Source organism: Theropithecus gelada, chromosome 15, assembly GCF_003255815.1.
Source record: "Theropithecus gelada isolate Dixy chromosome 15, Tgel_1.0, whole genome shotgun sequence".
Taxonomy (NCBI): domain Eukaryota; kingdom Metazoa; phylum Chordata; class Mammalia; order Primates; family Cercopithecidae; genus Theropithecus; species Theropithecus gelada.
Window position 1 is genome coordinate 46674784 of NC_037683.1, and position 26492 is coordinate 46701275.

Sequence of the window (26492 nt, forward strand, 5' to 3'; positions counted from 1 at the left end):
GGAGAAGGGACACTTACCCATCCGTAGGAGCCAAATGGCACCAGCCAGTCTTTCATATGAGACCCTGGTGAAGGTCCCTCCAGGAACCCCCAGCTTCGGTGGGCTCAGCTGTCACACGGGGCAAGCACAGGGACTGGTAACCTACTGGCCTGCCGTGGTGAGAACTCACATGAGGCAGTGACATTATGGCCATTAGCATGTCTACTTGGCCCTGCCGCCCGCCGGGGAAAATGATGGCTCTGAAAAGAGCATTTGGTTAGTGTTACAGCTCTTTATTGTTACAGCCTCGGTGTTATAGCTCTTGCAGCCTTGATCACAGACTGCTTTGCGGTCTCTCGCTGTCTCTGCTTGGTCTTGCCAGGCTCTCAGTGTCTTGCCAGTTGCTGTCTGTCACCAGTCGTCATCTCTCCACTGACCACTGATTGCCACCATCTCTGCTGTCTCACCATCTCACCTGTCTGCTGACTGCCACCGTCTCCACTGACTTGCTGCCTCTTGCTCATTTTCTTTTTCCTTTCGTTGATCACCAGATGATGGAGGGCAGGTGAGCCCCCAAACTGGGGCTTAGTCTGGGAAGGTACTTAGGTTTGCCCAGGAAAGAAAATCCAAGGATGAGCTGGTGGTGTTAAACAGCAACTTTTATTGAAGCAGCAGTGTATACTTAAAAAATCTGGTAACAGAGTATATCTTTTTTTCCCATTATGCTCTTCTAAGATCCTAATAAACCTGTAGAGGTATTGGTCCTTGTAGAGGAGGGCTATCCCACAGGCAGTATGCTCAGAGCAGCAGCTCAACGGCAGTGCTGCATTCAGATTTATACCCACTTTAAATTATATGCAAATTAAGGGGGGATTATGCAATAATTTCTGTATGTAAAGGGTGGTAACTTCCAGGTCATTGGGTCATTGCCGTGGAAAGGGGTGGTAACTTCTGGGTGTTGCCATGGCAATGGTAAACTGACATGGCACACTGGTGGCTGTGTCATATGGAAAACCACTTCTGCCCCATCCCTGTTTTAGCTAGTCCTCAATTTGGTCCAGTGCTGAGCCCTGCCTCTGGAGTCCAGTCCCACCTCCTACCTCATTATCTTGATAGTATTTCAGACTACTCAGGTTGAGTGAATTCCATCTGCAAATCACCCATGAGCCAACTTGTAGTTACGAATTTTTAGGGGAAATATGTCCCCCTTTTCCACTTGGTACCAAGTTTTGAGATACGCAATTTTCTTTGTAGTCCCCTGAGGAAAGAGTTGGGGGGCAGACTGATTTCTAGTTCACTTTAAGACTAAAGGGGCAAGGCGGGGTGTGGTGACTCATGGGTGTAATCCCAGCACTTTGGGAGGCCAAGACAGGTGGGTCACTTGAGGTCAGGAGTTTGAGACCAGCCTGGCCAACATGGTGAAAGTCTCTACTAAAGTAAATACAAAAATTAGCCAGGTATGGTGGCGGGTGCATGTAATCCCAGCTACTCAGGTGGCTGAAGCATGAGAATTGCTTGAACCCAGGAGGTGGAGGTTGCAGTGAGTCAAGATCACGCCACTGCCCTCCAGCCTGGGTGACAGAACGAGACTCCATCTCAAAGAAAAAAAAAGACTAAAGGGGCATAACTTTATGCATGCCAGTCTTATGCAGGAAAAGTTTTCTGTTAGACTCTCCATCTTGGGTGGTCACTGAGTTTTATCTCCTTTTCTCTGTACTTCATGAACCTGTGAAAATGAACTCTCAAGTTCATGTGGCTTGGCAAAGGCCATTACGCCAAAAGTGCCTTCTGTCCTTTGCCTAGTTTTTGGCCTCTGATTATTTCCCTTTTTTAAAAATCACTCTATTGACATACAAAAAGTTGTACAGCAGGTTCTCAAATAATGTTTCACTCACTGTTGTTTCTTTATAACATTGATAAAAATATTTTATTTTTTTGTTTTTTTAACTTTTTGTTTTTACAGAGACAGGGTTTCTGTCACCCCGACTGGAACGTGGTGGTGTGATCATAGCTCACTACAACCTTAGACTCCTGGGCTCAAACGGTCCTCCCACCTCAGCCTCCTGAGTAGCTGGGACTACAGTTGTGTACCACCTTTCCCCGCTAATTAGCCCAGATAATTAATTTTGATTAAATGAATTTTTTAAATTTTATTTTTTATTTTTGTAGATACGGGGTCTCCCCATCTTGCCTAGGTTAGTCTTGAACTCCTGGGCTCAAGTGATCCTTCCACTTCAGCCTCCCAAAGTACTGGGATTACAGGCCAGGGCCAAAAAAAAAAAGTTGATTCAGGCCAGGACCACTGTCTATGTGGAGTTTGCATGCTTTCCTAATGTACGGTAAAACTGGTTTCGGTATACATCATTTCATTGAAAGTTGCAATTTCCAAGAACCTATTGACAATATTGGGGACTTACAATACATATTTAGTGTATACAGCTTGAACTTGGAGGTAAGTATAGAAACCAGCACTGTAATCAATGCCGTATCCATCATCTCCAAAAGTTTCCTGCTGCCCAATTTAGTGATAAGAACATTTAATATAAGATCTACCATATTTTGGTTTGTTAGTATCTTAGAAGAGCATAATGGAAAAAAAAATCTGCCCTGTTAGCAAATTTTTAGGTATACATTTTTCAATATAATTAAAAAAAATAAGCCGGGCGCGGTGGCTTAAGCCTGTAATCCCAGCACTTTGGGAGGCCGAGACGGGTGGATCACCAGGTCAGGAGATCGAGACCATCCTGGCTAACAAGATGAAACCCCGTCTCTACTAAAAAATACAAAAAACTACCCGGGCGAGGTGGCGGGCGCCTGTGGTCCCAGCTACTCGGGAGGCTGAGGCAGGAGAATGGCGTGAACCCGGGAGGCGGAGCTTGCAGTGAGCTGAGATCCGGCCACTGCACTCCAGCCTGGGCGACAGAGCGAGACTCCGTCTCAAAACAAAACAAAACAAAACAAAATTTTATAATAATACAATATTATTAACTATAGGCTCTAGGCATGATGTTGTACAGTAGATGTCTAGGACCTACTCCTCTTGCATAACCAAAACTTTGTACCCTTTGACGAATACCTCCCCCTTTCTGTCTCTCCATAGCTTCTGGTAATGGCCATTCTGTTCTGCTTCCATGAGTTTGACCTTTTTTTTTTTTCCCTTTGAGACAGTGTCTCACTCTGTCACCCAGGCTGGAGTGCAGTGGCATGGTTTCGGCTCACTGCAACTTCCGCCTCCCAGGTTCACGCAGTTCTCCTGCGTCACCCTCCCCAGTAGCTGAGATTATAGACATGTGCCACCACCCCCAGCTAATTTTTGCATTTTTAGTAGAGACAGGGTTTCCCAGTTTCACCATGTTGGCCAGGCTGGTCTTGAACTCCTGACCTCAAATGTTCTGCCTGCCTTGGCCTCCCAAGGTGCTGGGATTACAGGCGTGAGCCACTATGCCCGGCCTTACATTTTATTGTTTTTGTTTTGTGTTGTTATTTTTGAGGGGAAGGTATGTTCTTGAAGAATCCTTTCTTTGTGAGAGCTGCAACGCCTCACGTGACCTGTGTAGTGTATAGTTGATTGCTACAGATAATCTTCAGAACTATTCTGCCATAATGCTGGAAGTGGAAGTCCTCCAATGTGTCCTCTAACTGGTAATGCTGCCTAATAAAGCTATTGATATTTGAATATATTTTTCAAGTAATAAGCATCTTACAGTACTCTTTTTTTCTTCTTCTTTTTTTTTTTTAATTTAAGTTCTAGGGTACATGTGCACAATGTGCAGGTTTGTTACACATGTATACATGTGCCATGTTGGTGTGCTGCACCCATTAACTCGTCATTTACATTAAGTATACCTCCTAATGCTATCCCTCCCCCCACCTGCTCCCCACAATAGGACCCGGTGTGTGATGCTCCCCTTCCTGTGTCCAGGTGATCTCCTTGTTCAGTTCCCACCTGTGAGTGAGAACATGCGGTATTTGGTTTTCTGTTCTTGCGATAGTTTGCTGAGAATGATGGTTTCTAGCTGCATCCACGTCCCTACAAAGGACATGAACTCATCCTTTTTTATGGCTGCATAGTATTCCATGGTGTATATGTGCCACATTTTCTTAATCCAGTCTGTCACTGATGGACATTTGGGTTGATTCCAAGTCTTTGCTATTGTGAATAGTGCCGCAGTAAACATACGTGTGCATGTGTCTTTGTAGCAGCATGACTTATAATCCTTTGGGTATATCCCCAGTAGTGGGATGGCTGGGTCAAATGGTATTTCTAGTTCTAGATCCTTGAGGAATTGCTACACTGTTTTCCATTATGGTTGAACTAATTTACAGTCCCACCAACAGTGTAAAAGTGTTCCTATTTCTCCACATCCTCTCCAGCACCTGTTGTTTCCTGATTTTTTTATTGAGTGCCATTCTAACTGGTGTGAGATGGTAACTCATTGTGGTTTTGATTTGCATTTCTCTGATGGCGAGTGATGATGAGCATACAGTACTCTTATTAGTTCTCATTGTGCTTCAGTTGCTTCTCAGGATTTTGTAGTTAGGCCAATGATAATTCTTTTCTTTCTTTCTGATATTTATGGTTCTTATTAGTTATTTTTGTTTTATGCATTGTCTATAATAACTTTGAATAGTAAAGGTGATAATGAGCATTCTTGTCTTGGTTCTGACTTTTATAAAGTGAAGGACTATGAATCCAACATGCTAACATTCATCTTATGACCATGGCAAACATAGTTAATCCTTCTTAGTACCTTTTCCTGCTAAGCTATGACCCTATTTCAGAAGCTCCCCAGTGACATTCCCATAAGTGACTATAGCTGATTTGATTTGGTACAACAGATAAGATTTATTTCCCAGTCCTGGCTGTCGTGTTTCTCCTGGATGTAGTTTGATATTGGCTATTCATTTCAAATATTCTTTATCATGTTTATATTCCTGGTTTACTAAAAGTCCTTTTTAAGAAGAATCACAAGTGGTTGCTTAGTTTTATAAAATACCTTTCCAATATCTGCCAGGGTGATCAAATGGCTTTTATATCCTTTGGTTTATCATGTTAATTGCACTAAGAGATTTTCTAGTTTAATCACTGTGGTAGGTCTGGAATAAATCCTACTAGTCTTTTTTTTTTTTTTTTTTTTTTTAGAGTCTCGCTCTGTTGCCCAGACTGGAGTGCAGTGGCACAATCATGGCTCACTGCAGCTTTGACCTCCTGGGCTCAAGCAATCCTCCCACCTGAGTCAGCCTCCTGAGGAGCTGGAACTACAGGAATGCACCACCACGTCTGGCTAATTTTTTATTTTTAGTAGAGATGAGGTCTCACTGTGTTGCCCAGGCTGGTCTCAAATTCCTGGGCTCAAGTGATCCTCCTGCTTTGGCCTCCCAAAGTGCTGAGATTACGGGCATGAGCTACCACACCTGGCTCTACTAGTCTTAATGTATATTATTCTTTTACAATATTACTAGACTTGTGTAGTTCATACTGTGTGCCAGACACTTGTGCTTGATGCTGAGGATATAATCATGAACAAGATAGACAGACATGGTTTCTGCCCTTATTGAGCTGTCAGTCAATTCAAGGGTGATTAAGAGCAGAACATTTGCCCCCACTCCCCTCATCTGAACCTTTGGCAGAAATCACTCAAAACATGCTGTCTTGTAGGATCTTAGAAGATCTCAGAAAGGAGACTGGGATCCTTTGTTGGCATCTGCTATAAATTGGAGGAAAGAAGACAGTGATAGTAAGCATCCTGCTTTTTTTGCTGTTGCTAGTTTGATGTTTTGTTTGGTGGAATTTTTTTTTATCTGTAGAACTTGTGTGAGGTTTGTTAGGTATTTAATTTGTTGTTTTGAATTAAGTTCTTGCTAATTTTATAAATCAAGTGGAGTGGGGGTCTTTTGGTACGGGCATCTGCTTGACCACTTTTTCCATTCTTTCTTTTTCTTTTTGAGACAGGGGCTTACTCTCTCACGCAGACTAGAGTGCAGTGATGCAATCTTGGCTCACTGCAGCCTCAGCTATCTGGGCTGAGGTGATTTTCCCACCTCAGCATCCCAAGTAGCTGGGACTACATGCCACCATGCCTGGCTGAATTTTAAAAATTTTTTGTAGAGATGAGGTCTTACTGTGTTGCCCAGGCTGGTCTAGAACTTGCGGGCTCAAGCAGTCCTCCCACCTTGGCCTCCGAAAATGCTGGAATTACAGATGTGAGTCACTGCACCTGGCCCAATTCTTTCTATTGTTATTTTATTCAGATGCTCCATCATTTTGAGTTGATTTCAATTTATATTTTCCAAGACAATATTCAATCTTATTGACATTTTCTAGTTTAATTATATAGAGTTTCACTTAGTATTCTTTTGTATTTAAAATATGAATTCCCGGCTGGGCACGGTGGCTCACACCTGTAATCCCAGCACTTTGGGAGGCCAAGTCAGGCGGATCACGAGGTCAAGAGATCGAGACCATCCTGGCCAACATAGTGAAACCCCGTCTCTACTAAAAATACAAAAGTTAGCTGGGTATGGTGGTGCACGCCTGTAATCCCAGCTACTTGGGAGGCTGAGGCAGGAGAATTGCATGAACCAGGGAGGCGGAGGTTGCAGTGAGCCAAGATTGCACCATTGCACTCCAGCCTGGTGACAGAGTGAGACACAAACCCCACAAATTCCCGTGTGCCTGTTTTTAGCCACTTCCTCAATCCATTAGGGGAGTTGTATAGTCTTTCCCTTGGCTAACTTTGCCAGCAGTTTGTTTATTTTGTTGTTGTTTTAAACAGCTCTTATAACAGTTCAATCGTTTTTCTGTTTTCGGATTTATTGGTTTCTATCAGTTTCATGCTCCTGTATTTGTTAACTTCATGATGTTCTTCTTTTTCTAGCTTCTTGAATTGACTGCTTAGTTATTAGCTAGTTAATTTAGTTAGCTGGCTAGTTGCTTTTAGACTCGTTTGCCTGGCTAGTCTGTCTGCAGCCTGTCCTGCCGAAGCCATCATGGTCTGCACACGTGCCCTCCCTCCCTCCCGAGCTGCCTGGTGGCCTCTTCGTCTGCAGTGAGGCCAGGCCGAGAGAGATGAGTGAGGTCCGGATGACGATGCTCACCTGTGTCTGTTTCTCCTTCCTTCTGGGATGCATGGGAGACTATACTTCTGAGTTGTAAAATGTGAACAACTGGTAAGTCTAGGTAAAAGTTACATTTGTCTTGCAACTTTTCTGTAGGTTTGATATAGAAACTCTGGGTAATTCTGCAGCACACTCTGCTTAAGAAATCACTGTTGTAGAGATGATGGGGGATGTGGGGTGTACAGATTTCCTGATGAACACATGCATACCAGAGTTATGAGGGAGTAGAAAGGAATAGTGACAAATCCATTTGGAAAAGGGAGTGAGAGAGACAGAGACAGACAGAGTTGAGCAGACGTGCAGAGAGAAGCATGTGGCCCCAGGGTGAGAGTGAAAATAGCTGCCTCAGCTCCTGTTCACTTTCAAGTTCTCAATTCTAGTTCCATGAGGCCTAGCTATATGGCAGGCTGTACAGTTCCTTCCTTGGATACCCCGGAAATCTATCCATCCTTAAGATATCCTCTCTTCCTTCCATTCTTGGCTCTCTCCTTTTACTTGGACCAGCCAAAGTAGACAATTGTTTCTTAGAGCAGCTCCCAGTAGAACATTTGTTAGTAATGATATTGACAGTTTATCAGGTGGCAGCAACGATTATGCTTTATTGTACCATTTAAGTTAATCCTTACACTATTAGCATTCTCATTTTATAGAGGAGGGAAAAGAGATACAGAGAGGTTTGCTAACTTGCCTAAGGTTGTACAGCTCATAAGTGATGGAGCCAGGATCAAGCCTATATTCATTTTTTAAAAATTATTTATTTATTTATTTTATTTTTTGAGACGGAGTCTCACTGTGTCGCCCAGGCTGGAGTGCAGTGGTGCGATCTTGGCTCACTGCAAGCTCCACCTCCCAGGTTCATGCCATTCTCCTGCCTCAGCCTCCTGAGTAGCTGGGACTACAGGTGCCTGCCACCATGCCCGGCTAATTTTTTATATTTTTAGTAGAGATGGGGTTTCACCGTGCTAGCCAGGATGGGCTTGATCTGACCTCGTGATCCGCCCACCTCGGCCTCCCAAACTGCTGGGATTGTAGGCTTGAGCCACTGCGCCCGGCCGGATCAAGCCTATATTCTTAATCATGACGCCAGTATGTGTTTGAGGCTAAAAATTGCCTCTGAATTCATCTTTGATTGAATTCTCATTTATTTATAAAGGATCGTGTATAACTGAATTTTTTTCTTTGCCCCAAGGGTTAAGGTGGTTTTTTCGTTATTTTTTGTGTTTTTTTTTTTTAATTTTTATTTCTTTAAGAGACAGGCTCTCGCTATGTTGCCTGGGCTGGAGTGCAGTGGCTATTCACAGGTGTGTGATCATAGCGTCACCCTACAGCTTCAGATTTCTGGGCTCAAGCCATCCTCCCACCTCAGCTTCCCAAGCAGCTGGGATTACAGGAATGCACCACCAAGCCTAGCTCAAGGGAGTATTTTTAAATGTCTGAGTGTTAGGTTTTTGTTGGTTTAGCCTATTTTAAAATTTTAAAATTGTGTTTGTGTGAGGAAATGTGGTTTATTTGTGCTTCTTGGAATTTTTGAGATTTTTCTTCATGGCCTATTATAAGGTCAGTTGTTTTTGTTTAAATCTTCATTGTGGTATTTATTTTATTCTGCCTTTCTCTGTACCTCTGTCTCTTCTTTAAAGTGGTTCAATTACTGAGGTCAGGCATTGTCTGTATTGATCTATAAGGCAACTGTCTAGTAGAAATATTTAATAAGTAGGCTGAATAAATGGATATTGATCATTGTGGATTTGAAGAATGTTATATACATAAAAAATCCAGGCCAGGCTCACGCCTGTAATTCCAGCACTTTGGGAGGCTGAGGAGGGCGGATCGCTTTATCCCAGGAGTTCAAGACCAGCTTGGACATGGTGAAACCCCATCTCTATAAAAAAAAAAATACAAAAACTAGCTGGGTGTGGTGGCATGCACCTGTAGTCCCAGCTACTCTAGAGGCTGAGGTGGGAGGATCACTTGAGCCCAGAAAGTGAAGGTTGCAGTGAGCTGAGATCATGCCACTGCACTCCAGCTTAGGTGACAGAGTGAGACCCTATCTCAAAGAAAGAAAGAAAAAGGTAGAATAGAGACCAGGCCATTTCCTTTCCTTTGATCCCTCCAAATACCACAATTCCTTGTCATTTCTACTTGGATTCCCTCCACCACACCTCTTTGGACCTCAAAAGCATAGATTTCAATCATCATAATCTTTGGTTTGACACATTCTCATCATTAGTTCATACTTTATTATATTATAATGTATGCATTATAAGTATTTTTTTTTTGATACAGAGTCATGCTCTGTCACCCAGGCTGGAGTGCAGTGGCGCGATCTCGGCTCACTGCAACCTCTGTCTCCTGGTTTAAGTGATTCTCCTGCCTCAGCCTCCCAAGTAGCTGGGATTACAGGTGCATGCCACCACATCTGGTTAATTTTTGTATGTTTAGTAGAGATGGGGTTTTGCCATATTGGCCAGGCTGGTCTTGAATTCCTGACTTCAAGTAATCCACCCACTTCGGCCTCCCCAAGTGTTGGGATTACAGGCATAAGCCACCGCACCCAGCCCATTATAAGTATTTTTGAAAACACCATCCCAAACAAAAACTGAAACTTTGACAGTAACATACATCTAACTGTGTGGTTCCCCCTTTCCCACCCCTTTTGTTTCCCACCATCTGAGGTGAGCATTTGAAACCTATGTTTATCGTTCCCTTGCTTTCCTTTTATGCAGTTTTATGCTTCTGCATGTATTTTTTAAACTAAAAAAGGTTTTGTGTTGCATGTAATATTTTGGAGTTTATTCTTTTCAATTCTTGTTTCAATTTTGGTGGACTGTTGATTTCAGGAATTTTTTCAAAGGTCCTATGATTTTCTTTTTATTCATCTTTGCAGAGGGGATTTATGTTTGCCTAGGGTTGACATACAATCAAGTGATTGATTTGGGATCTGTGTGAAATTGTATAGCAATTCCTGGTCAGAATCAAAGGCAGAACAGAAAGCTGTAGGCTGCCATTGTGGGGACCCAGCAGGCTGTGTGGACGGAGTGGGGCGCTGTCCTGGTGTTCCTTAATGGACCTTCATAATCTCCAGTTAAATATTTCTCTCCACTGCCACATCCAGCACGGGCCACTGGGTGTGGCAGCTCCCATCAGAGCAAGTTGTGGTCGTGTTACTGTGATGCCTGTTCCTGGAAGGAGGCACAGAGGCAGCAAGCATTCCTGTGGTGCCTCAGCTGGCCCTGTCACTCCTTTCTCAGATAACACCCTTCAGGGATCTAGAAATACTCTTTATTCAGATGGAAACAATCATAGTAACAGGCCATTCTACCAAGGGGATAGGGCTGTTTCTTCATAAGCCATAAACCTAAAACTAATCCTAATCTGTTTCCTAACTTGTGTTTTAACTCATACCTGGATTCTAACCGCCATGGTCTTTTCTGCAGAATGTGTTCTAGTCCCTACATCCTAATGTATACCCCAACTTCCATTCAAACCTTTTCCTTTTTCAATTTTATGAACTCTTTCCCCTGAATCTCTTAATATTTGCGCTCCCAGCTCTTTTCCTTCCTCCCATTCCTGCCAAATGCTAACCATGAACTGCTATTTAGTTAGCGCTTACTGTAAGCTGGACGCTGGGGTCATTGCTCATTATGTATCATCTCAGCTAGCTGATATCCTACTCTATGAGATGGTAACATTAGTTTTTCCATTTTACAGATGAGAAAACTGAGGCTCAATGAGATGAATTTGGACAAAGTCCATATCTCTGGTGAAGCTATCTCTAGTGAAGCTAGGATTTGATCTAGTGGTGTTTTTTGTTTCATTTTGTTTTGAGATGGAGTCTCACTCTGTCACCCAGGCTGGAGTGCAGTGTGCGATCTTAGCTCACTGCAAGCTCCATCTCCTGGATTCATGTGACTCTCCTGCCTCAACCTCCTGAGTAGCTAGGACTACAGGTGCCCACCACCATGCCTGGCTAATTTTTGTATTTTAGTAGAGATGGGTTTTCACTGTGTTGGCCAGGCTGGTCTCAAACTCCTGACCTTGTGATCCTCCCACCTCAGCTTCCCAAAGTGCTGGGATTAAGGGTGTGAGCCACCGTGCCTGACTGTTTTGTTTTTTAAAGCTATGATGCCTTTGGCTCTAAGTGAAAGAAAACTTAAAGTGGCCTTAATAATGAAATTTACTATTTCACATAAAAAGGCTGGTTAATTTCATGGCTCTACATTACCCTCAGGACCCTGGCCTTTCTCCTCCACCATCCATCCTTGATGTCCCCAGGACTTGTCTCCAGGTTAGCTTTCCACAAGCCTTCCACATGCCTGCCAGTGTTCCAGCCTCACGTCCCCCAAAAGTCTAGGGGTAGGAATGGACATCGTTTTGTCTGGTGCATCTCTGTCTCTCTCACTTGCTCTAATTTGATGTGAACCTTTTCTTTAAGAAAAAAGAAACTTTTCCCAGGACGCTCCCCTGCCCCAGCAGATTTCCCCTCATATTATCCAGAATGCCAGAAGCCCGTGCCTAAGCAGTCATGGAGGAAGGATCATGGGACCACGCTTAGACTAATCCAGCTCATTCCTCCAGGCTGGCTCTCCAAGCCTCCCTGATGAAGTTTCTGGCTCCTCAGAAGAAAGGAGATGGGGGTCAGGAATTAGGTATAAGCTGTGATCGTGTCTGTCACAGAATCCCAAGTCTGGCTGTTAAGCTTGACACGCTGCTGCTATTCCGGGCTTGCCCCTCAGCTCCCACCCTCACTCTAAGTCCCCACAACTCTAAATGACACATTCTAAGGCCGTCCTTGGCAGAACAGTGAGGAACATGAAATGTGTGCCTTGGGGCCCAGTGCTTTTGTGCAATTCCCCTGGGGTGTCAGTGCCGTCCTTGGGCAGCGCAGGCATGGTCACTGGAGGTGGAGAGGAGCAGAGCTCTGCCTCAAACGTGGGCCCTGAGCCCTCAGCCTGGCCCTGACCCAACCTCAGACCCAACACTGTGAGTGCAGCTGCACCCGGCCCAGAGTTGGGTTTTAATCATGTTTCCCCCTCCTCTGAGATCTCATCTTCCTGGTCTGTGCTTTTTCTTTTCTTAGAATCGGAATCTTTTTTTTTCTTTTTTAAACAAATTCTAACTTGCCCCGTAGTCTTACCGCCCACCCCTACAACAACTTTATCCTGTTTCCTTCCCTCAACCCCCCACAGCTTTTCTGGCTCCCATGGAGTGCACACTCGGCCACCGTGGCCGGAGCCTCGCAGAGCCTGGCTCATTTGTTGAATGGATGACTCTGATTATAGCAGGTATTCAGTAAGCCACTCTTGTTAAATTAGTGAAAATAAACGATGTTACTCTTTAGAGGTGTCTAGGTTCCTTTTTTTCCCCCATCACCTGTCCTCTTTCACCTCCTCTTTGGGCCCTGGCTTCCCTTAGAGACCCTCTTTCTCAAGGTCCCAGACTCACGAGGAGTGCAGTGTTCACATCTCACGCAGGCGCTCAGGAAGGAAGGAAGTCACTGAGACAGAGCTCAGTGGCCCAAATGGTTTCTGCTCCCTCACCTCACACCTCCTACCTCAGGGCTTCCTTCGGTTCCGGCCCTGCCCCACGAGGCAGGACCACCTTTGTCCTGGACAGACAGACCTGCTAGCCTCTGCTCTACAGTTCTGCCGGCCTTGGCCCTGGCTGTCCTCACACGAGTGCCCCCTCCCTTCTCTCCTCCCTTAGCCCCGCCTCCTTCCTCTAGCCCCATAGCCCTGGACACGGTACACACAGACCAGAGCCTTGGCTCAAAGGCAAACAAAAGGAACTGCCTGGCTCTCCATGGCTGTGGCCAGCACCTTCATACCAGGGCTCAACCCTCAGAACCCTCATTATATCCCGGGGTAAGACTCCCACCCAGAACTCCCCACTTGCTGCTGGGAGTAGGGATATAAGGTGGAGGAATTAAGCTGCTTAGAGCGTGGGGCCAAGCGGACAGGTTGGTTTGGGAGGCTGAGGTCTCTATGGTGTTGGATGGAAAAGGAGAAGCAAGGGACGAGTGAGACCCCAGATCTGCCCCGAAGCTTTGTGTTGTTCTCTCCATGGGAACAGGGTAACAGCAGAGAGGAATGGTCGAAAGCCCAGGCAGAGAACTTAGAAATGCCTGCTCCAAATGTATACACTGCTGAGTCCAGAAAGACCAGGGCTCCAGAGGTCTCTGCTTCTGCCTCTGGGGATGGCGGGGCAGGACGATTCTGGTGAGTGGGTGAGTCTGTGCTGCAGGTACACTGGACACTGCCCACTACTTCGGTTCAGCATGGGCCAGACCTATGGACAGGTGACTGGTCAGCTACTTCGAGACTCTCCTGGGCTAGCCTGGCCCCCTGTCCACCGCACACTTCTGCCTCCCATTCGGCCTCCAAGATCTCCTGAGGTTCCCAGGGAGAGCCTACCTCTCAGGCATGGGCATAAAAGGCTCAGCTCCAGCATGATCCCTGGGTACACAGGTTTGTACACAGGTATGCCCAGGTGCCCCTCCCAGGAGCACATGTTCCAAACACTAATGAGTCTTCCTTGTCCCCGCATGCCCAGGTTTTGTACCCCGGGCACAGTTCATCTTTGCCAAGAACTGCAGCCAGGTCTGGGCCGAGGCTCTGAGTGACTTTACTCACTTGCATGGAAAGCAAGGGAGTGAAGAGCTGCCAAAGGAGGCCAAGGGAAGAAAGGACACAGAGAAGGACCAGGTACCAGAGCCAGAGGGGCAGCTGGAGGAGCAGCCAGCACTGGAGGTGGTGGAACAAGTGAGACCAAGAAGCTGGTGGGGAGTGTGGAGGGGTGGGAGTGGGGGCCTTACTGTGTGTCCGGGCAGTGGTGGGGATGGTGGGGGCAGCCATGAGTAGTGTGGCTGTGGGTTCAGGGGATGTGCGCTTGACTGTCAGCTCCGCCTCCCTGGGAGATTGTGTGAGAGCACAGGGGCTTCTCTCACAGGCTTCTCCCTACTCCATGGATGACAGGGATCCTCGCAAGTTCACGTCAGGTGAGAGCTGGGGATTAGGATCAGAGGCGTGGGGAGGCCCCAGGATGCCTTGGCTCAGTGTCCCCATCCCCAGGCTTCACCGGCTATGTGCCCCGCGCCCGCTTCCTCTTCGGCTCCAGCTTTCCTGTGCTCAGCAACGAGGCACTGCAGGAATCTGGACAGAAGCACTCACCAGGCAGTGCCCAGAAGGACCCCAAATATCTCCCCCCACTTCCCAGGACATACCCTCAGAACCTGGGTCTTTTACCTAACTATGGGGGCTATGTGCCAGGTGAGAAGAGCCCCCAGGGAGGTTTTGGGGACTGGAATGTTTGTGTGGGTATGGGGGTGGGGTGGTTTGTGGGGGTTGGAACTGATAGATATGGGAGGGCTCAGATCATGTGGTTCAGCTTTATCATTAGGCAGAAAAGGAAACTGAGGTAGCTACCCAGTGAGGAGTTCAGATTTTAGAGGGTCGTTTGGAGGTCTAGCCAACTGGCTGAGAATTAAATGGCTTTGCCATGCCACTGGCTACACATGACACTGTCTTGGCCACACAGGGTATAAGTTCCAGTTTGGCCACACATTTGGCCATCTCACCCATGATGCTCTGGGCCTCAGCACCTTCCAGAAGCAGCTCTTGGCTTAGGCCCCTGGATATCAAGTTCCCTTCCCTTTTCATCCTATCCCAGCCATCCTTTTGGAAGGGAGAAAGGTGGGTGGGAGGAGCATAAAGAGAAAATGGTCTGGAGGCTGAGCACCTTTTTTATTAATAGGTATAATAAATAAATAAATAAATACATAAACAGACGCCTGGGCTCCTCCTCCCTCTTCTGATGACCAGGCACTGGCCATAGCCTATTTACAGCTGGGGGGCTTAGGGATCTGGCCCCAATACTGTTACCCATCCTCATCTCCACCTGGCCTAGGGAATCCTGTAGATGGCTTTCTAGGCCACCTGCCTCCAGGGGGACTTGCTTGTCTTCACCCATGGAAAGGTTGACCCAGACGGGCCAGGGAAATCCTGGCAGCCCAGTGCTGCATCCTGTCCCTCCTTTCCTGGGTGGAGGTCTGGACGAGGCCACTGGGGCAGTTAAGGGGGCGTAATTAATACTGAGCACAGGGAGCAGGTGCCAGCACAGGGATACGTGGCCCCAGCTCTCAGTCTACTCTGCAGCCAAGCCAATGGCTTGGGAAGGGCTCTCAGGCTCTGAGTCTGGGGGTTATGAGGGTCCCTGAGGCCACCAGCATGCACAGGGCCTCAGTTTTGGCTGCTTCCAGGGGTTGGACTTGGAGTTGGGGTCAATGTCACGTAGGCCAGGGGCACCAGGCCAGAGTCAGGGCCACGGCTGCAGCGCAGCCAGTCTCCTCCAGCTTGCCCCAGCACTCGTAGGATGTCTCCTTTGTGGAAGCTCAGCTGTCCAGGGCCGGTGGCCAGGTGGTGGCACAGTGCCTGCGCCTCACTGGGGAAACAGCACATGGAGGTCAGAGAAACCCCATCAAAAGCCAACTGCAGTCCCTCAGCCCTTCCATTTCCCCAGGCTCACCATGGAGGGCTGGAGGGCAGGGCTGGAGAGAGTGGCTCCTGCAGGCTCTCTTTGGGCTCTGGCTCCCGGCGGGCACCCACTGTCTGTGCCACTAGTTGGAACATGGACTTGTCCAGGCTCAGCCAGTCCGAGGGGAGCCTAGGGACAGCAGCTGGACTCAGGCTCTGCCCATGCCCTGGCTTACAGCAGGCTCCCTACTCCCTCCATCCCTACCATGGGCAGGCTCTCACCTGTTTGTGGGCCGGGCCTCCCGCTGGGCTTTTCGGGAGCCAAAGAGGTGTCCCCACTTGATGCCTCCAGGTGAAGGCTCTGAGGCCCCTTCCTCATTTTCTGCTGGTGGGGCAGCAGGCCCTTCCCTCTCCCGACTGCGCCTCAGCTCAGCCAGCACAGAGTCAGGGGGGCTCCCCATCCAGAAGGGCCAGCCCCTTTCCCGGCCCAGGGCCTCCTCAGAGGCAGGGCAGGCCTCAGCCCCCTCCACTACTCCCTCTCGGGGTGGTGGAGCCTGGGGAGGCCCCCCACCTCCTGCCCCTTTCTTTTTCTCACTGCTGCTATTGCTGCTACCACGAGGGAACCTGGAACCCTCAGTGGAGCCATCAATGTAGACCTGGGAGCTCTGCATCAGCTGGTACCACCAGCCGGCCTGCCCACCTCGGGCCCACCTGCCACGCCCTGAGCCCCCGGCTGCCTCTGCCACCTCTTCTGTCTCTTCTTCTTCCTCTTCCTCTTCCTCTTCTCCACCTTCTGAGGCACCCACGCCCTTCACCCGCTCCCCTTGGGCTGCCCTGTCCATGTCTCCAGGGCCCTCCTGGCCCCGGGCCCGGGCCAGCTGCAGCGTGGAGTGGGCAGACAGCAGCAGGTCCTGGGACACCCGCAGCAGTTCCTTGTGCTGCCGCTGCTGCTGCCCACTTTGCAGCAGCCGGTGCTGGAATAGCAAGTCGAGGCTGAAGGGCAGCAGGGCCAGGGGCTGTAGCAGCAGCAGCAGCTCCTCAAAGAGGCTGGGACACACGGTATGAGCTGCACTCAGGAAGCCCCAGGGCTGGTAGTGGGTCTGGATGATGTCTAGGGGAAAAGAGAGAGGGACTGATCCACACAGAGAAGCAGAGCCTGGCCCAAGTGGGACTTTGAAAGACAGCCTGGGCAGAGCTGTGGCAGACAGCGGCGCAGGCTGTGCACCAGTCAACTTGCATGTACTAAGTGTAAACGCTGCCACCCACAGCTGTGCAGTGCCTAAACCCTCCAACCCCAGGCGGTGGCCCTGAGTTTAGAGGAGTGAGATGCTGGGATTCCTGGCCACCCTGACTCCCAGATTGCTGGAGTATCCTGCTGGCTCCAAGGTTTTTTGTTTTGTTTTTGAGACTGAGTCTCACTCTGTTGCCCAAGCTGCAGTGCAATGGTGTGATCCCGGCTCACTGCAACCTCTGCCTCTCAGGTTCAAGCAATTCTCGTGCCTCAGCCTCCTGAGTAGCTGGGACTACAGGCATGTGCCACCACAGCCAGCTAATTTTTGTATTTTTAGTAGAGATGGGGTTTCACTATGTTGCCCAGGCTGATCTCGAACTCTTGACTTCAGGTGATCCACCTGCCTTGGCCTCCCAAAGTGCTGGGATTACAGGCCTGAGCCACCGTGCCTGGCCCAAGGTTTTAACTCAAGCAGAGGCTGGGGAAGGCCTTGGGTGGAAGCCTGAGGCTCTGAGGATGAACGCTTGTGTGGTCCCCCTCCCCACCTCCAGCAATGAAAAGAGCTCTTCCTTCCTCTTTTGTGCCTCTGAATTCTGACCCATTGAGTTTGACCTGCAGGGTTCTGGGCATTACCTTCGTGGTTATAGAGGTGATTAAACCAGAACTCCAGGGACCGGATGCTGTAGGGAGACAGATGAAGACAGTTGAGTCTTGTGTGAATACAGCCAGATAAGGAGACAGATCCAGGGGGTCAGGCACAGGAAGAATAGGTGAACGCACCCTTCCATGGCACGATTCATTTCACCTAATTCCAGAGAGTCAGTGGGGATGTGTGGAGGGAGATGGGCATGTGATTTACAAGCCAATTGCTTCCTCCTGGAGTGGAGTCAGCCTGCAGTAGACCTAAGAAATCAAGGTGGCTACTGTGTGAAAGTACAGGCAGCTCAGGGCCAAAGGAGATGGCCTGGGCCCATACCTGAGAAAGCATGTTACTAGGATGTGGGTCCCAAGGTGGACTTAGGGTCAAGCAGGATTTGGAAGTAGTGCTGGAATGGAGAGGATCAGGGTTTACAAGGTCCAGAGAAATTAAGAAACCCGACTAATTTCCAAATAAGTCAGATTACAGATTTGTAAAAGCAGCCCACGCTGGTGACCAGTGTCAGAGTCATGGGCACAGTGGGAAGGCAGTGACTTACTGAGAGGTCATAGCAGGCTGGGAGGACCCTCCAGATCCACCCTTTCTGTCTGTCCAGGGAGTTGGTTCCTTGGCACAGGCAGAGCCCGGGGGTTGGGGGCAGAGCAAGTTGTTTAGGGGATCTTGCCGCTCTGTGCACTCACTTGAGCAGGCCGAGGATGAAGGCGTTGAAGCGCATGGTATGACTGGTGAGCTCTGGGAATTGGCTGACTTTGTTGTAGAGGCCATGCAGGACCTTGGTGGATGGGCCTGGGAGGAAGCCAGGGTTGCAGGTCACATGACCAATTTCTGGAACCCTAAATTCAGCCCCGGGTCCCCGTCTTGGCACCCAGCACCTACCTAGCTGTGTGGAAGCCTCAACCACACTCCATGGCATGTTCTTACGCTGCCCGATGATGACGTCCAGTACAAAGGCCTTGAGCCCATCCTCCAGCACAGCGCGGACAGCAGGGCACAAGTACTTCAGAACCAGGTGGCCCACATTGGGGCTCACAGAACTGTTTCCCAGCTTTGCCTGTAGGTGTGGTAGGAAAGTGCAGTAAACTGCCTCAGGCCTGACCATGGTCCTCTCATAGCAGGCCCTCATGGTTCCCCTCTTGCCATCCCCATTCCTAAGTACCCAACCCTGGGCTCTAAATGCAAGACAGCAAGGGAAGGTGGTAGCGCAGGACAGGTAAGGGCGTGCAGGCAGAGCTCAGCTCTTCACATTTCCTCGCCTACCTTCACCCCGGGATCCCGGCTTGTGCCAAAATGGGCCACAATGAGGTCCACAGCAGTGTTAACAGCTTTTACCAGCCCTGCAAGGAAGAATGTGATGTGACAGGTCCCTGAGCAAGTCCTTAGCCAACTCAGCTGAGGCTGAAACTTCAGCGGGGGTGGGAAAGGGCTCCCACACTTACTCAGTCTCCACACCTGCATGTGGGTCTCATCAGAACATTCAGGCCTGGACGTTTTCTGGTTCTGCCCAGTTCTTAAGCTCTTCCTGTCTTTACTTCCCAGCCTGGAGCCACCTCAATGATGCCATTGTCAAGCCTCCCAATGTCCTCACCTCTCAGTCCTCTTATTCCAATCCTGGCTCAGGCCAACTATGAGTTTTCTCCACTCTGAGAAACCAGGCCACTGATCTGAAGAAGACCCAAGTCCCTCACACCAGTGCCAGACAAGGGCGATTCTTTGATACGTGCCTTGTCAGCACTCCCTGCCATACCCTCAAGTTGCCATGTGAAATCGACACCACTCCTCTCAAGCCCTTGGTTCTGCTTCAGAGAACAGGGGCCCCTAGTTATCAACTCGTTTAACTTCCCTCTGCCTCCAAAATTCGTAACAATCTCATATGTACACCCCTCACTCCCCTGCCCACTTGCATCCCCTTCATGTCCTGGAGGAAGGTGGCTGTTTCCCTTCTTGCCCGGGTTCTTTCTCCCTGAGCTCTGATTCTCCCCTTCTGCCTTTGCAGGGAACTTAAGCTCTCTTCACAGGCTCATCTTCAGCCCACAATTATGCTCAGTTCTCTCCATCTCCCTAAAAATGTTCTTAGAGTGGGTCTTGTCAGTCTTCATCTTACTAGATGTCACCAACACGCTTACCCAAGCTGCCAGGCCCTCTAGTACCTTCACCTGCCCCTCCAAGAGCACCGAGGCATTTTTTGATGACATGGAAGCCTCCTCATGAGACTTCGCTCACTGCAGGAAGGGACTGGAGCCCGACTCCGAAAGCCTCTGATGAATGACCCTTGCTCAGTCATACGCACTCATGATACACAGCTTTCTCCTCCGGCCCTAGAGCCTGGAGATTTGTTTCTGGTTTTTTTTTTTTTGAAATGGAGTTTTCACTTCTGTTGCCCAGGCTGGAGTGCAATGGTGTGATCTCAGCTCACTGCAACCTCCACCTCCTGGGTTCAAATGATTCTCCTGCCTCACCCTCCCGAGCAGCTGGGATTACAGGCGCCCACTACCACGCCCAGCAAATTTTTTTTGTATTTTTAGTAGAGATGGGGTTTCACCATGTTGGCCAGGCTGGTCTCGAACTCCTGACCTCATGATCCACCTGCCTTGGCCTCCCAAAGTGCTGTGATTACAGGCTTGAGCCACCGGGCCCGGCCAGCACTTAGAGATTTAAGACTGGCTAGGTAGTAGGGCAAGTGTGAGGAGGTAGTGACAGCAGAGTCCCTGGCCTGAGCTGGGGGTTATATGCACCTTTTTTCTGAAGCAGGTCAATGGAAATGGCCTCTGAGCTGCCATCTGGGGACAGACAAAACTCAGCTGGAGGCTTCTCTGTCAAGGAAAAGGGGTCCTGGAAGTCAGGGCAGGTCAGTGGAAACGGCTTCACTGCTTGGCCTGGAAAGAAGAGAAAAGTCAATCCTGAGCAACTCACGGTGCAGGAGTTCCAGCCCAGTTCAGTGCCTTGTACTGTCTGAGACATGTTCCTTTGGGACTGACCCCTTCTCTAGCCCTTCCCAGCCATGGCAGAGCCTGCCCCGGGTGTACTGGGGACCCTGCTCACACACCATTCAGCCGGCAGTTCAGATGGCTGGCAGCACTGAGGGAGCCAGGGAACTCAAAGATAGGGTTTCTTCGGGCCAGCCGAGCTTCTTGTGATCTTCGGTCTAGGATCCCTGACAAACCAGGTGGCCCTAGTGGGTTCTTCCTCCTGTATTCCCGCCACTTAAGGGCTTGAGGGGATAGGTGGTTGGCTGGAAGCAGACAGATCAGCAGAAAGACAAGAGTTGGCAGGAGACAGTGAGACAGTTTGACACCCACCCAGCGGCCCGCATGAAACACTAGGTTATTATCTACAGATGCTGGGGAAGGACGCAGACATCCTAACCTCTGGCCCCAGGCGAGACTGTAAGCAGCCACTCAAAGGGGAGGTGGTGGAAGTGCTTGTGTGAGGTGGCGGGTTGGGGAGGGAGATGCTGGAGCTCATACCATTACTGGGCCTGGTGGCCATGCTGCCCTCACCACCTCCCCGGGCCAGGCTCTCTGCTCGGCTGAGGCCAGATCGCCAGGAGCCCAGAGGCGGCAAGCTTCCTGTTCCATGGAGCCGGTACTCAGTCAAGGTCAGTATCTTCTGATCCTCCTTCTGCGCCTGCTGGGAGGTGGCAGGCCGGACAGCAGGAGGACAGGAGTGGCTCCATGGGGGCAGGCTTTCTGTGGCTGTGGGCTGCTCTGGAGGAGGGGAGCACGAAGTGGAGGCAGAAGAGTCAGTGCTGGGCCCAAAGGGGCCAACACTCCGGATGGGGGAGTAGCTTCCCAGGGGCGATGGCCGAGAGGTCTCTGGCTCAGACCCAGCTTTCCTGGCACCTCTGCCAGTGGCTCGGAGAGTGGATGCCTGCGGCTCCCCTGAGGGAGCTGGGACTGAGACTTGAGCAGCAGGGGCAGCCAGTGGGGCAGGCTGCTGTGTACGGCTGCAGCCTGAGAGGCTGTAGAGCTGGGAAAGGCTGTGGAGGGCCCGGGCCTTAGCCAGCTGCTTGGGGAAGTGGTGCTGGAACACGAAGGGCTGGATGGGCAGCGTGGTTGGCCTCTGTTCCTTGCTGTAGCGAAGGACTGGTCGGCTCTCAGTGCCACCCCCTGTAGCAAAGGGATGGAGAAGAAATCAGTAGACAGACACTGAAACCCATATGAGAGAAAACCCAGAAGCAGAGAGGGGAGAGGGTCAGGGACCTGACGGGCAGGAATTGAATGGGGTAGAAGTTTGTGGACTGGGACACTGCTCCCCTCTTTTGTAAAACGTTTCCTATTGTTTTTTATGGTGCTGGACTGTCTTGTACCTCTCTGCTGTTCAGTCCCTCTTCATTTTCATGACTCCAAAGGTGAGTGTATCTTAAGGCTCAACTCTTACATATCACCTTATGCCTTCTTTCTTACACAGTTTGAGTTCAGACTGCCACAGGATGACTCCCAAACCCACAGCTTTAGCCTGGACCTTCCTCTTGATCTCCAGATCATTCTGCTTTATAGTTCTGCTTTCATTTAAAATGTGCTATAGCAGCTCATCCATTACCTTTCTCGTTTTTTCCGATGACTTCCATTTCTGTCAATGGCAGAACCATTTTCTTTGTTTCTAAGTCTTGGAGTCACAGTCACACATTTTCAGTGATGAAAATGTTTCAGATGTTATTGATTTCAAGCTTTTGCTCATTATCCCATCTCCAATCATGCCAGCACATCTCATTCTTGAGCATATCTAACCATAGTAAGATATTTCTTTACTTGCAGCCTTCCTGTTATCCGTATCTACCCCTACTCCCCACTCTTTTCACGATCCTGGTATTGGAACCTCAGAGTCCACATTTGCTCCCCCTGAACGGAGGTATGTTCCCCAAGGCTGGGCCTCTCCTGTTCTTTCAGGCAGTCTTCAGGTCAATGTCCCTCAAAATATGGTGCTCAGAACTAAACACAAAACTCCAGGACACTGGAGTGGGACAGTGGATGGACTGTACTTCCAACAAAACACTGTAGATCTCCGAATAAACGCAAGATGGCACTATAAGCACGCACCCGGCCTAAAGCCCTGGTGAAAGCTCACCAGCAGGGGGGCTATCTCTGTGAGGCGGGAATTAGTTCTCTTGACAGATTAGGAAATGTGAAATGTAGACAGATTAAAACACTTGCTCAAGGTCAAACAACTAGGAAGTGGCAGAGCTAGAATTCTGCCTAACCCAGAGTCTGATTTCAGAGCCACTGTTCTTTTTACCACATTGTACTACATGTGAAATTGTATCAGGCCAGGTTTTCCTATCTCTCATCTTATTTACATTAAAGAGTCGGAGGGGATGGGGACCACAATCCCATTAGGGAGGTGCTTCTGATTCACTCCCAGGGGACACTTTCAAGCTCCACCCTCCTGCTATCCCCAGTCAGTGCTTACACAAACTCTGCATTCTCCCTGGCTCACTGTGCTCCAGCCACACTTCCCCGTCCTTAAACATACCAGGTGCATGAACATCTCAGGGCCTTTTGCACCTGCTTTCCTTTCTGCCTGAATCTTCTCACCATTCAGGCATCAGCTCAAATACCACCCCCTCAATAAGACCTTCTCTGACTACCTCAGCCCCTCTGGCAAGTTGCTCTCTATCTCATTATCTTGTTTCATTTTCTTTTCAGCACTGTTGAACTTTCCAGCAATTAAAAGTTGTCCTTTTAGTGTGTTTATTGTCCATTACTACTTATAAGAGCTCCAGAAAAGTGGGATTTTATATTATTCACTGCTGGATCCATAATGCCTGGAACAGAGGCTGGCACACAGTATGCAGTGAATAACGATCTATTAAATGAGGGAATCTCCACGGTCACTCTTGATTCAAGCCAGTCTCACTGGCTTGAACCAGAAGCTTCTTACATACACCAACTAGCTTCTGAGATACAAATTTTATCTTCCAGAATAAAGTCTAATTTTCTCAGCGAGCTAGGTGCCCACACCTGCTACAAGCTAGGCTGCTCTCCCCTCAGACTTCCACACCTGCCCCCACTGACCCTACTCTTCCCGGTACATCCCTGTCATAAAGCACACTGCTTTTCCCATCGGGAATGTGTTCTTCCTTTCCGCCTGTTTATCAGTTTTCAAGGCTGAGCTGACTCTGGCTATCGGATTAGGTCATCCCAACCACAGCTTTCTTATACCCCCTATATAAAGTATGTCTGAATTAGACTGCTTATTCCTACCCTTTTAAAACTCTTCTCTGCTAAGTTCCCAGGATACAGTTTGAGGCAGAGGAATAAGATCAGGTAAGAAGGGGGTCCCTGTGGGGAATGGGTCTTAGTTCTACCCTCAGGGAATACACAGAATAAGTTTTCTCACTTTTCTATGTGACATTCATTAAGAAAACCAGATACAGAGACTGTATTCACCCGAGTCAGTTTTTCTCTAGGTCAAATAGCCCCAGTCCCCCGGTTCCTTCTTAAAATGTGGTGCCCAGAACTCAATGGAATACCACTGAGCACTCACTGGTTCGGAGGAGTGAGAGACTCTTTCTTTCTGGAGTCTATGAATGAATCCACTCATCTTAACTTTTTGGAAGCTCTACCAACTGCTGACTCATTCTGAGTTTGCAAATATCCCAAATCAACTCAAGTGCAGGTTACATATCAAATTTCACATTGGTCTCTGCTTTATTAGTTTTGTTCTTTCAAGATTCAGCAAGATCCCTTTAAATCTTGATTCTGCTGCTCAGTATCTCAAAGAGCCGTCTCAGCTGCCTTTTTTTTTTTTTTAAATTTACTTTTTTTTGAGACAGTGTCTCACTCTGTCACCCATGCTGGAGTGCAGTGGCGTGATCTCAGCTTACTGCAACCTCCGCCTCCCAGGTTCAAGTGATTCTTGTGCCTCAGCCTCCCAGGTAGCTGGGACTACAGGCGTGCGCCACCATGCCTGGCTAATTTTTGTATTTTTAGTAGAGATGGGGTTTCTCCATGTTGGCCAGGCTGGTCTCGAACTCCTGGCCTCAAATGATTTGCCCACCTCAGCCTCCCAAAGTGCTGGGATTACAGGTGTGAGCCACCACACTTGGCCTACTTTAATTTTTTTTTAGAGACAGGATCTCACTTTTTGCCCAGGCTGGAATGCAGTGGTGGGATCATAGCTCACTGTGCCTCAAAATCCTGGGCTCAGGCGATCCTCCCGCCTCAGCCTCCTGAGTAGCTAGGACTACAGGCGTGTGCCACCACTCCCAGCTATTTTTAATTTTTTTTTTTCTGGTGACACAGGGTTTCACTATATTGCCCAGGCTGGTTTCAAACCCCTGGCTTCAAGTGATCCTCCTGTCTCAGCCTCCCAAAGTGCTGGGATTATAGGTGTGAGCCACCATGCCCAGCCGACCTTCTCAGCTTTCTATACTGTCATTCCTAGATTGGATCTACTGGTCCCTTCTTTTGTCATTCAAAGCTTGATGAATTGTCATTCGTTTTTGATTTAGAAAAAAGCTGTACAGAATCAAGAGAAGACTGGAGACTTATGGAACAGAGCAGCATCTTGATATGAAAAGTCTTAATCTGATAGAGAAAACACTTTTTAACTCCTCTCCTCACATCTCTGACCAGGATATTTCTTGCCCTCAGAACGCCAGTCATAGTATCCCATGAGATGCACCCAGCAGACAGACACTGCACTCTAAGAAGGGAGTGGGTTCAGAGGACCCACTCGATCCTTGCTGTTTCTGATCCTGCCTCTTCCCTAGAGATCTCCCTCCTGTGCCCACCCCAAGGACAGCTCTTCAGCGTATGTTAGGAGCATGAGGTCTTCTGATGGACTGTGATCTCCCTGACAGCACAGATACTATTTATGGCTTTTAAACATTTTCTTTTGCAAAGCCAACAGACCCAACCTAAGGCTACAGGACAGCTGTTAGCCTCTGCTATCCCTGCTTCACCTCCCTTTCCTTCTAAACCCTCTGAGATTTGGCTTCCACTCTCACTACTCCCGAATGTTGCCTTCAGGATTCTTCATTATTTTAGGTGATTTCTCTTTAGAACTCTTTTGGTTCAAACTCTTTTTTTAAACTTTCTCCTCCTTTGGTTCCTGTGACTTCACTCTCTCCTGGTTTTTCTTTTCTTTTTGAGATGGACTTTCACTTTGTCACCCAGGATGGAGTGCAGTGGCATAATCTTGGCTCACTGCAACCTCTGCCTCCCAGGTTCAAGCAATTCTGCCTCAGCGTGTGTAGCTGGAACTACAGGCACCCGCCACCACACCCAGCTGATTTTTGTATTTTTAGTAGAGACGGAGTTTTACCATGTTGGTCAGGCTGGTCTTGAACTCCTGACCTCAGGTGACCCGCCCACCTCAGCCTCCCAAAGGGCTGGGATTACAGGCATGAGCCACCATGCCTGACCTCTCCTGCTTTTTCTTCTATTGTCCTAATTCTTCTCAGTCTCTTTTAAGGCTGCTGCTCATCCCTTAAGTCACAGTATCCCCTTTTTCCCTTTATAACTCCACATATTCTCCCTGGATCCTCTCTCAGCCACAAGCATAGCTTTAGCTACCACTTTTGTTTTTTATTTTTGAGACAGAGTCTCACTCTGTTTCCCAGGCTGGAGTGCAGTGGCATGATCTAGGCTCACTGCAACCTCTGCCTCCTGGGTTCAAGCGATTCTCCTGCCTCGGCCTTCCACATAGCTGGGATTACAGGTGTGCACCACCACACCCAGCTAATTTTTGTATTTTTAGTAGAGATGGGGTTTCACCATGTTGGCCAAGCTGGTCTTGGACTCCTGAACTCAGGTGATCTGCCTGCATTGGCCTCCCAAAGTGCTGGGATTACAGGTGTGAGTCACCACGTCTAGCGAGTGCCAGCTACCACTTTTATTCCAATGACTTTCCAATCTGCACAGTGCTTTCTCCTGACTTCAGGGAAGACACCCCTTCCAGTCCATCTTCTACCCAACCAGTGATCCAATTACTTTTTTTTTTTTTTTTGAGACGGAGTCTCGCTCTGTCACCCAGGCTGGAGTGCAGTGGCGTGATCTCAGCTCACTGCAAGCTCTGCCTCCCGGGTTTACGCCAT

General features: G+C 48.8%; 2 protein-coding genes across 9 annotated transcripts in view; one reads left to right on the forward strand and one right to left on the reverse strand.

Moving 5' to 3' along the window:
- Positions 1-12832: 12832 nt before the first annotated feature.
- FAM166B (family with sequence similarity 166 member B) lies at positions 12833-14882 on the forward strand. Of its 4 annotated transcripts, none has more exons than XM_025360173.1 (6): positions 12833-12959; positions 13339-13562; positions 13648-13856; positions 14044-14092; positions 14166-14363; positions 14632-14882. In XM_025360173.1, exons 1-6 carry the CDS (start codon positions 12898-12900, stop codon positions 14718-14720), a joined length of 831 nt encoding a protein of 276 aa, XP_025215958.1. In that variant the 5' UTR covers positions 12833-12897; the 3' UTR covers positions 14721-14882. The 4 variants fall into 4 exon arrangements, with proteins under 4 accessions (XP_025215958.1, XP_025215960.1, XP_025215956.1 ...); XM_025360175.1 differs by having other exon boundaries at positions 14234-14363; XM_025360171.1 differs by having other exon boundaries at positions 14212-14363; positions 14632-14881.
- The window catches only part of RUSC2 (RUN and SH3 domain containing 2), a 71228-nt gene continuing 59554 nt past the window's right edge, over positions 14819-26492 (reverse strand). For all 5 annotated transcript variants that reach the window (XM_025360170.1, XM_025360169.1, XM_025360167.1 and 2 more), the window contains 10 exons: positions 20920-21561; positions 20499-20684; positions 20188-20328; positions 18713-18789; positions 18332-18506; positions 18136-18241; positions 17431-17477; positions 15849-16677; positions 15619-15756; positions 14819-15534 (listed from right to left, as the gene is read on the reverse strand). In XM_025360170.1, the coding sequence (XP_025215955.1) occupies positions 15333-15534; positions 15619-15756; positions 15849-16677; positions 17431-17477; positions 18136-18241; positions 18332-18506; positions 18713-18789; positions 20188-20328; positions 20499-20684; positions 20920-20941 (1923 nt within the window). In that variant the 5' untranslated portion in view covers positions 20942-21561 and the 3' untranslated portion in view covers positions 14819-15332. The remainder of the gene's footprint in view (positions 15535-15618; positions 15757-15848; positions 16678-17430; positions 17478-18135; positions 18242-18331; positions 18507-18712; positions 18790-20187; positions 20329-20498; positions 20685-20919; positions 21562-26492) is intronic.